The 11,135-nt window shown below is 34.5% G+C and overlaps 1 protein-coding gene across 1 annotated transcript; it reads right to left on the reverse strand.

Moving 5' to 3' along the window:
• Positions 1 to 2,249: 2,249 nt before the first annotated feature.
• Positions 2,250 to 6,697, reverse strand: LOC122995140 (cysteine-rich and transmembrane domain-containing protein 1-like). The gene is made up of 5 exons (XM_044370170.1): positions 6,502 to 6,697; positions 3,679 to 3,786; positions 3,319 to 3,362; positions 2,691 to 2,904; positions 2,250 to 2,568 (listed from the first exon to the last, which is right to left on the reverse strand). The coding sequence occupies exons 1-5, from the start codon at positions 6,641 to 6,643 to the stop codon at positions 2,453 to 2,455; spliced, it is 624 nt and encodes a 207-aa protein (XP_044226105.1). The 5' UTR covers positions 6,644 to 6,697; the 3' UTR covers positions 2,250 to 2,452.
• Between the last annotated feature and the right edge of the window lie 4,438 nt (positions 6,698 to 11,135).

Genomic DNA, 11,135 nt, shown 5'->3' on the forward strand with positions numbered 1-11,135 from the left:
TGTGATTTAATAATTCATGCATGAAAGGGTCGACGTGTCCCTCGTCTGTAGGTTAACGATGACCCGTCACAGGCTGTTAGTATGACTTTTATCTGACCCTTATATACTTTACTGATTTTGGGTGTTGGACATGTGACATAAACATTCCAGAGTCTGCATGTCACCTCAGGTAATATGGTAGAGCCCTTCTGAGGGGCCTTTTAAATACAAACAACGGGTCCAGGGTCAAGCTTGGAGCCGTTCCAGATGTGTTATGATACATGATATGTTGTGAGGCAGCTGTCAATCACTTGACGGATGGCTCCTAATTGAATTAGTGCCCATGGAAAACATATGTTATTCATGTGATAAGATACAGATGTGTAACCCTGTATAAGCTATGCACCGACAGGGGTACGGTGCCCAGACCATCTTTGTACATGGAACGGACCCGACGGCCATCGTCTAATAAACGTCTTCATCACACATCCTTCCTTTCAGAGACAGAATCTCACTTCTTATTATACTGTGACAAATATAAAATAAATCATATATATCCTGAGTTTATGCCCGATCTTCAGAAACTGTCCTGTCTATGTGCAGTAAAAGCTGCAAAATATATTTATAAGTCAAACAAGCTCTGTCCATCTGTAAAAATGCCTTTTTATTATATTATATTTGATATTATTGTTTATATTTATATATTATTGTATTAATCATCTGTCAATGTTTATAATTTTCTTTACCGCTTTGGCAACGTAGGTTTCTGATCTGTCAATAAAGCTTATTTGAATGTGATGATGCAGGACGGAGACGACTCTACTGCGGTAATTACACTCTTCAGTTTTAGAGAGAAATAAGAGGAATAAATCTTCATAGCTGGAATATAACAACACTTTCCTTTTATATTATTGCATCACATTTATATTTTTATACGGTCGTTTTATGGAGTTTTTATCTCATTGTGTTGTCATTAAAGTTTCAATTATTTGCATTTATATATATTTTGCACTTTTATCTTTTTTTTCACATTCAGTCTTTGTTCTTTAACTTTATTTATTTTACTTTGCACTTTTATTTATGGGCACAGTGCTTTAATCTGAAAATAACTTTGTGCTTTAAAATTATTATATAAGTAAAATTATTATTATTAATTATCATCAGAAAGTGGTGGAAAAAAAATTGACTTTATGAAAAATAAAATATATTTCACTTTAATGTTTTCACAAAATAAATATTATTAAATACGTGATGAAAGTGACTCTTCTGTTATTTTGGATCATTTATTGTTAACAGAAATCAATCAGCTGAAAACTTTTCACATATTTACAATAAGACAGTTCTCATCAAGAGTATTGATTAGTTTGTGATGAGCTGATTGATTTCTGCCTTTGTGATTATTAAAGAAATGAAAATCCAAATCTCACAGTTTTCTTGGATTTAATTAGTTTAATCTTTTTTGATTTGTGTTAATTTATTTTATTAATTATTTTTTAATCCTGATCCAGTTTTCATTTTCATGTTTGTTAAAAAATTAAAATTCACATCCAGTTTAATTATAATATTTTTTTTTATTATTTATTTATTATCATTTTAATTTTTTTTATTTCTGGCAGAAATTCTGCATTTTCAAACATGAAAATTATTATTATTTAAAAAAAAAAGACGCTTCTCTTTTAAAACAATTAAATGGTTTTGTATATATATATATACACACATATATATGTATATATATATGAAACAGTATTATAATAACAGTAAACCTTCCACATTAGAAGCTTTTGTCATGTTTCATCTTCCGTACCAACAGGTGACAAAGGAAACTACCAACTATTAAACACTCAGAACTACATTTTACTGCTTTTTTTTAATAAACATTAACCATTTCTTATATTCACTATGTTGCTCTTTAACTGGTCTTTGATGAATATTGTGGGTTAAAACGACGCCATCTGCTGGACTTTTTATATTTTTACACCTTTTCCAGGCCAACAGCAGAGAGTCCTACTGGTGGAAAACCACTAGAACGGGACCAGGTGTTCATGAGGTCCGACGAAGACGAAGGAGGTCGTTAATACTAATATACTAATATGACGTCATCATAAAGGCATGTTCATCGTTTTAAAAGAGAGAAACGCTTCGACACAGACGTTTAATCAAACTTATCTTTATTTTAATTTGTCATATGTAATTAATTCATTTCTATTTGATTCACATATTTTATTTTTAATGTTAGTGATTGATTTGATTGATTCATATCATAGATTAGATTCATATCTGTTTATACTTTTATTCTTTAAAGCCACAAAAACAAACCAACCAGAGACGATGAAGATGAAACAACTCTTCATCATCTGAACATAAAGTGAGGAAACATAAAAACACGTTTACATGAAGCCGTTATAGTTCAAACACGCTGCGGGATGGTGGTGAGGGTCAGAGGTCAACAGAGGTCAACAGAGGTCAACAGAGGTCAACAGAGGTCGTGGGTCAACATGTCCCAGAGGCAGCAGCAGCACAAAGCCGTCGCACACGCTGACATGCAGTCGCCGTCGTCGCCGTCGCCACGATCTCGCTCCACCAGATACACTGAGAGAGAGAGAGAAACGTTTCACAACGTTCAGAGAACAAAGTAGAAACGTTCAGAACAGATGAATCACATGAAGGAAACATCTATAACCTCCATGTTTGTCTCTCGACCTTTGACCTACCTGTTTGTTTGGGGGGCTCTCCACACGGACTGTGGCCGTCCCAGTGTCCGGGGGGCCCGTGGGCTCCGTGGGCTCCGTGGGCTCCGTGGGGGCCGTAGGGGCCGCTCTGGTAGCTCTGGTGTCCAGGCTGGCTCATGCAGGGCCCGTGGGGCCCCGGTGGCCCCTGATAGTAGGCGTGTTCTCCTCCTCCTGAGTAGGTCTGAGCCGGGTAGGTCTGGACAGGAAACATGTCTTTGATATTATTATTTATGTTCTTCATTTAATTATTCACGTCATTCATTTCCTGTGTCTGTCGCCGAATCAAACATCACTGACAAGACTGAAAACCTTTAAATGTTTTATTTATGTTCATTATTTAGTTTTTTATTCTTGACAGAAACTCCATCAGGTTTATATTTAAGCTGCTTTAAATCCAGTTTTGCCAACAAATGATCTTCATCACAGTTTATATTAATGAAACGATTAATTTAGACCCAAAATTAAGTTTTATCGTCCGACTGTAAACACGAACAGAAAGATTTTAACACTTTTTACAGATTTTGAATCAATCAGAGGAATTTGTTTCTAGAGTTTTAGTGAAACAGACAGGAAGCAGCTGACAGACGGTGAAGCAGTGCATGCTGGGTACCTGGTATGGCGAGCCAGGGAAGGTTCCGGGCGGAGAGCTGAAAGCTGAAAGACACACAAGAAGAAGAAGAAGAAGAAGAAGAAGAGGGTCGGTCACATGATCAGTACAAATAAAGTCCAAACATTTCAAGAATAAAGTTGTAACATTTAGTGAACGAGTGATGACGACCTAAAAGATAATTAATTACACTACTAATATTAATTAATATTAATATTTCCAAGTCAAGTCAGTTTTATTTATTTAGACTGAACTCTTTAATCTACAGAGACCTTTAACGGGAGGAAACCTCCAGCAGGACCGTCTCCAGGTGGACGCCATCCGGCTTTTTTATTACTAATTATTATTGTGTGAGAGACAAACCTGGAGGGAAATTCGGCGCCGAGGGGCCGCCGTAGGGATGAGGGACATACGGAGGAGGCTGCTCGCTGCTCATCTGGACGGATGGACGGAGAATCTGAGAGAGAAAGACTGTGGAGTGAAATGAAAAAGTTTTTAAGATTCAAAATTATATTATATATATTATATATATATATATATATATATATATATATATATATATATATTAAAAGGAGCGAGGTAAATATTATATAGTTAGTGAGTAAATGTATAATCTGCAGTACAAATGTAGATTATTATATGTTCTATGTTTCCAGTGACTTTGCTTTATAAGCTGCTGATGAGCAGTTTGTCCACCAGCCAGCAGGTGGCAGCAGAGAGCAGGTGGCACATCTGTGATACAACATCTGGATCTCAGCAGCAGCAGCAGCAGCAGCAGCATCTGGCTGCAGAGGTGATAGAAGCTAAATATGTGCTGCTGGTGTTTTACAAGGTTTTGATCGTAGCGGTCGACACGTTAAAGTAGATAAATATGATATAATAATAAGTTTTAATGCATCATCTCTATCAAAAAAAAACTGATAAAATAATCATCCCCCCAAAGACACTTTTCACTGCTTGTAATATTAAATTATGATGTTAATCTAATCAATTATGACTTTTTCTTATAATCTTTTTTCCCTCCCAGTCGCCTAAACAGTCAACGTCAAATGTCAACTTACAACTTTATTATCAAAATATTACAAGTTCACAATATGCTAATATGCTAATATGCTAATATGTTAATATGTTAATATGCTAATGCTCTGTTGTTTATTCTGTATTTATCTTAAAGACACAAACAAACACATTGTTTGTTTTGGTGTTTTTGTGACATTTATAGAAAATAACAAGAATAAAGAATAAAAGCACAAACACACACACACACTCAGACAGACAGAGTGTGTGTGTGTGTGTGTGTGTGTGTGTGTGTGTGTGTGTGTGTGTTGGTCAACAAGATGTTTATTGAGCTCATTATTATCGTTCATTATTCTTCGTAGTTTCTTCGTAGTTTCGTCTTCATGCAAATATTTCATGTTTCACTTTATGAGAGAAAAGTACGGAGAGCCGGAGGCGTCACGAAGAACAGAAAACTCATTTCTGCTCTTTATTAATACGAGTTATTTTAATGTTGATCAGTTATCTTTGATCCCGTCGACATATTTTACATCAGAACATAAATCCATCCAGATGTTGTTCAGTTCACATCTGCAGGAACTCAAACAAGTTTGAGCTGCAATGATGTTGTTTTTGACACCTCGTGGCCTCCGTAGGACGGATGAACTCTCTCTGGGAAACTTTCCCAACAGTCTGAATGTTTCAACTAATGATTCATTTAATTATTGATTATTATTATTTACTATATTAATCATATAGTCTATAAGATGTTGCTTATAATTCACCAGAGTTTAATGTGATGTCTTGAAATTCCTTGTTTTGTTTGATCAAAAGTATTTATATATATATATAAATATATATAAATATAAATATGTGTGTTAATGTCTATGAGACAAATAAAAGCAGCAACTCTTCACATTTAGTTTGTTTCTGAAACAATTAATCAATTATAGAGAAAAAAAAAATTATTTTGTTTATTTTCTACCAATCCGCTGATCATTGCAGAGGGCGCCGATGACGTCACCGATGACGTCACTCGACAGGAAACAAACCAGCAGCTCAACAATCTTTAATTATTATTTTATGTGACGTCGATTTAAAAATTGTTTAAAAAAAAGTTTTCAAAGTTTAGTTTGTTGTTATTTTAAAAAGTTTAACTACAGTAAATATATAAATATGATGCTGCTCTTGTATTAGTCTGCTCCCAGGGATCAGTCTAATGTCTGCTGCCTTCATACCACCTCTAATCTAATAAACCGGTTTCCATGACAACCGCCAGCATAGAAACAGACAAACGTTTCTGTCCGTTGTTTTGTCGAAACAGACACTTTGTGTTTGTGTTGAGAAAATAAAACCCAGTAAACATGTTTCCAGTTAAACCAGTCTGCTGCCCCCGAAGCTCAAACTGACGAAACTCACGTGTCAAACTAATTATTTTATGCTTTTTACAACAAGAAGCGCAGAAACACAAACTTCAGCTTCACAATTAAAGATGAATTTATGTTGAAGAAACGACGTCACGTGTTTTAGAAAGAAAACAAAAGTCGAAACATCCGCTAAGAATAAATAAAAATAAAATTTCAAATGAAAGCAGCTTTAGTTCAAATATAAACTCCTACAATGAAAAATTAAACTTTAAATCAAATGATTAAAACCGAAGAAACATTTCAATCTTCATTTCAGTTAACGAGTCTTTAAAGTCTGACATCATCATCATCATCATCATCATCATCATTATTATTATTATTATTATTATTAGAGTTTGTTTAAAATAACTGAAACTTTTTGAGCCTGAATTTACGCTGCAAATCACAGAAACGTTCAATATCTACGTTTCAACACGTGAAACATGTAGAATATCAACATTTATAAAGTTCATATGTGATCTATAAGAGCTGATCTTCATCATCAGGAGGAGGAGGAGGAGGAGGAGGGTTAGTAAGTTTGGCAGCAAGTTGGAAATTTCCGTTTCAACCGACAAAAGCGGTTTTTATTTTATTTTTAATTTTATTTTTAATTCTATGTTTTATTTTATTTAAACCCGAACCAAGTGGTCTTTGTGTCTGAACCTGAACACATAAAACTTCATTATTCAACAGGTAGAAACGTCGATATGCAACGTTTATCTTCCGGTGACTGATCAGAGAATAAATTAAAGTTATGAAAGTTATGAAATGATCAATAACTCACCTTCCTGATCAACCTTCTTTCTCTCTGCTGATCGATCGACTGCTGGAGCGACTGATTGATGGCTGGATCGATTGTGCGCGAGGAGACAGCTGGCAGCAGAGGCACGAGGACAGGATGACGTCAGAGTGACGCCTCCCAACATTTCCTGTTCTCACCTCTAAATGTCTTTTTAATCGATTATTTTTCATAACATGTAAAGATTCTCACATCAAATCAGCTTTATTAATAAATCACATTTAAAAAAACAACCACAGGACTTCACAATAAAACAAATAAATAAAATAACAAATAAAATAAAATAAAATAAAATAACAAATAAAATAAAATAAAATAAAATAAAATAAAATAACAAATAAAATAAAATAAAATAAAATAAAATAACAAATAAAATAAAATAAAATAAAATAACAAATAAAATAAAATAAAATAAAATAAAATAAAATAACAAATAAAATAAATAAAATAAAATAAAATAAAATAAAATAACAAATAAAATAAAATAAAATAAAACAAATAAAATAAAATAAAATAAAATAAAATAAAATAACAAATAAAATAAAATAAAACAACAAATTAAATAACGGTGACAAAAAAGCAGCAGAGAAACATGGAAACGCTGTCAGCATGGACAGAGTATAGTAACAATGATAATAATAATAATAATAATAATAATAATAATAATAATAATAATAATGATAATAATATTGCAGCTCTCTGACAGATCAGTGATGATCTGAATAATTAGTTACAATTATTAACTTATTATTAACTTTTGATGATCAATGAAATCTTTTCTATCGATACGCTGATCGATGTTTTCACTCAGTTATCAATCACCTATAAGAGACTCCACGGTAACCATGGCGACGACCCCCCTCCCACCAGTTACGCCTCCAGCTGTTTCTCTGTCACATGATGATAGAGGTCGTCAAACAGCCTGCAGCGTTTAGACTGAAACCAGTTTGTGTTTACTGGTTTACTGGTTTACTGGTTTAGATGATCCAGATCTTTACTGTCAACAGCTGTCAATGATGTAATAATTAACAATAATAATATGACTATTATACTGGAAACAGTGAAGTTTCATCTTCAGATATTAATTCAACAGATAAAATAAACAACAACAACCTTCAACTGTTTGTTTGTTTTTTGTTTGTTTTTGTCAGAATGATAAAACTTTCACGTTTGAGTCGGTTTATTAAACTGAAACCAACTCATCAGCTGGTGTCTTAAAGGAAGATGTAGGAAAGTAAATAAATAATAAACAAACAAACAAACAATCCAAAACACAAAGTCTGAACTGTTGTTCCTGAAGCTTTCAGCCACGCCTCATGGTCTTCCTCAGTTCTTAAGGAGACAGTTTTATTATCGTCTGACCAGTTTCTGTCACATGATAACAGCCGGTCGACCTCCCAGTGACCCCTGACGTGTCTCTTATTCAGAACTGTAGAAGAAGAAGAAATGATATCAAGGTAAAGCTCGACTTCCTGTTTGTGTCGACGTGCAGGTGACACAAACACGGAGGACATAAACTGTTCTTCTTCTGTCTAGTTGATCTTCATAGTGCCGAGAAACGAGCTGAACATGTGTTTAATTACCTCCAGAATACATTTGAGTTTATTCATCAGGTTTTAAAATGTTAAACTCAAGTTTCTCCTCTCGGATCAACGTCTGCTTTCAGTGAAACGACTCGTTAACATGAAGCTGAACTGTCTTTTAATACGTTTTATTCTGGCGACCAGGCTGAGTTTTATATTCACTGACACTTTCAGATAAACATCAGCAGCAGCAGCAACACGTATGATCCCCAAAATAAAACATCTACAAACCAGAGAAAAGAATATTTTTATTGATTTATTTGACAGTTTTGGTTCGTTTCTACATGACATCATTTCAAAGACAGGAAGGACTGAAAAAACAGCTGCAGACATCAGGTGAATCTATTTCTGTCCCTTCCTACTGACGACACGCTCACTAAAAGCTTCTATCTACAGGTGTGTCATGTGACTGTGCTTGTCAGCCAATCAGGAGGCGGCGGCTGGAGGACTCGTCACTTTATTGATTATTTGCTGTAATCTGTATTTTCTAGGATGTTACCTGCGACTGTACATTCAGTAAAACATCAGACGTGACGCATGTCAACACGTCCAAATATGGAACTTCCTGTTTCCTGTCACACACCTGTCCACAGGGGGGCGACACACACACACACACACACACACACACACACACACAGCAAACTGTCGGACTGCTCCTTTAATGCTGTTTGGATCCTAAACGTCTGTCTGTGTAATTTTTTTTTTTTTAATCTTTTATGTGTTTTTTTTTTATTCATGTTTTAATGTCTTATGCTGTGTTTATTATTTAAATTATTTATGTAAAAGCACCGTGAAAGACTTTTTGAGTTTTAGTGCCGCTGTTAAGAAAAAAAATCTTAAAAGATTTAAAGATTAAAAAAAGTCGTGGTATGATGAGAATAAACTTGAATATATTATGAGGTAATATACTGTAAATTTGTTCTCAAAATACCAACATTAAAAAAATATTAGGACTGTATTCATGAAAACTTTTTTCTCCAAATATCAAAACTTTTTTCTTCAGACTTTATTCTTGAAATATTTCAGCTTTTTTTTTTTTACGAAATATTTCGGTTTTTTATTTTTGACGTATTACAACTTTTGTCCTTTTTTTAATATTTAACTCAAAATAGTGCATCAAGTTTTTTGACTTTATTCTCAAAATATTCCATCTTTTTTTTTTTATTCTGTGTTTATTATTGAAATTATTTATTATGTGAAAACACAGTGAAAGACGTCCGTATGACGCAGTTTTAATGCTGCTGTTAAAAAAAAAAAAAAAAGATTAAAAAAAGTCGTGGTATGATGAGAGTAAAGTTTTAATATTTTGAGGAATAAATAATTTAATATTCTCACATTATTACACATTTAAAAAAAAATATTACGACTTTATTCACAACATTTTGTCACGACTTTCTTCTCAGAATATTACAACAATTTTTCCGAAATATTTCTGCTTTGTTCTTATTCTTTAAATACTTGAACTTCTCAGATTGTTTTTCCTCACAGCGGACGACACTCTGCTGTACTTTTTGTGTATGAAATGTTGTGTATAAATAAAGTTTTGTCCTTATTTTAAGTCAGTAAAACAAGTGTTTTACTGCCGTGTGTGTTTGTTTATCTGCCATCTAGTGGTCAGAATCGGTCATCGCAGCCTTAAAAAAAAAACGCACGTCTTGGTTTAATAATTTACTAAATATGAAGCTTGAAGCGAGTACATACAGGATACATATCTGACACTGAGGCTTTTATCTCTACTTTATCTCTACGTTTCAGTCAGTTTAAGGGGAAAAATCAGGCTGCAAGAGGTCATCGTCATCATCATCGTCGTCACTTTACAGGAACACGGAGGAAGAGTTTCAGGTTAAAGGTTGTTTAAGGGTTTCTTTGAATATTAAGGGGGAGTATGAGGTTATCAGTTATAAATAAACTGGTTGGTAAAAAACAAAAAAAACTACACAGTAAAAAATGCAGCATTTCAGTTTATCATACAGAATATTTTAACGTCAAAACCAGCAAAGGCTCCGGTCAGGTGACCTGCTCACCTGGAGAACTGACATGCAGCAAATCAAAGGATTATACCTGTGTGTGTTTTTAACTACAGCTCACGTTACCTCCTCCAGGTTTTTTTAATATTTTACGAATATTTTAAAGACCAGCGATTAATAATGCAGCTGCTGTTTGTTCATCTTGAGGCTGTAGGAGGCGCTGGCAGCTGTTAAGACATTCTTCTTCTTCTGTTTTTTTTACTAGCAAGACACAAACTTTCATTATTTTTCTTGTGATTGAGGCTGGGGGGGGGGGGACGACATTTTTTGACCACCTGAAGTTAATGAGGTTTGTATCTGAATATCTTCAAAATGCATTTTAATGCAGGTGGACATGCAGCAGAACATGTCGGGCCTCATGCAAGAAGAACTCATACCGACAGATTTGTCCTTAACGTGCAAGTGATTGTAGAGAAATTGCGGCATTAATCAATTTTCTTAGAATTTTCTCTTAAGTAGGAATGAAATTAAATCATCATTGTCATATCATCATCATGCTGCCAGATGTTTCTGTCAGTAGTAAACAGCTGCCTCAGTGTCTCTGTGCAGCTGTAACATCACCTACTGCAGGCTGTAATATTCTATATACTGTAAATCTATCTATCGATATGTAGAAAGACGTTTTTAGCATCTAAGTTAACGCTGAAGCATTCCGTCTTTATTTCCGTCACAGCTGCTCACCGACGTCACCGACCGCAAAACCGAAGCTCGCTCTCACGTCCAAATAAACCGAGTCTCGAGTCTCTACGATCTCCCACATTCCTGTAACGCTTTGAACACTTTGACACGAGTCTGTCAGACAAACATAAAGACCACAGCGACACAGCGAGGCTTCAGGAAACTTACACGACGATATTATACGACCAGATGTTGGACGTTGTAGAGAAAGAGTCGAATCGCGTCCATGTTAGACACGTGTGAATATGGTGTTATCTGAACTAGACCTGGTCTAATGTGGCAACCGTCCTCTAGAAATTACGTTCACGTTCAACTAAACTACAACAGCAAA

Source organism: Thunnus albacares, chromosome 13 (genome assembly GCF_914725855.1).
Source record: "Thunnus albacares chromosome 13, fThuAlb1.1, whole genome shotgun sequence".
NCBI classification, from domain to species: Eukaryota; Metazoa; Chordata; class Actinopteri; order Scombriformes; family Scombridae; genus Thunnus; species Thunnus albacares.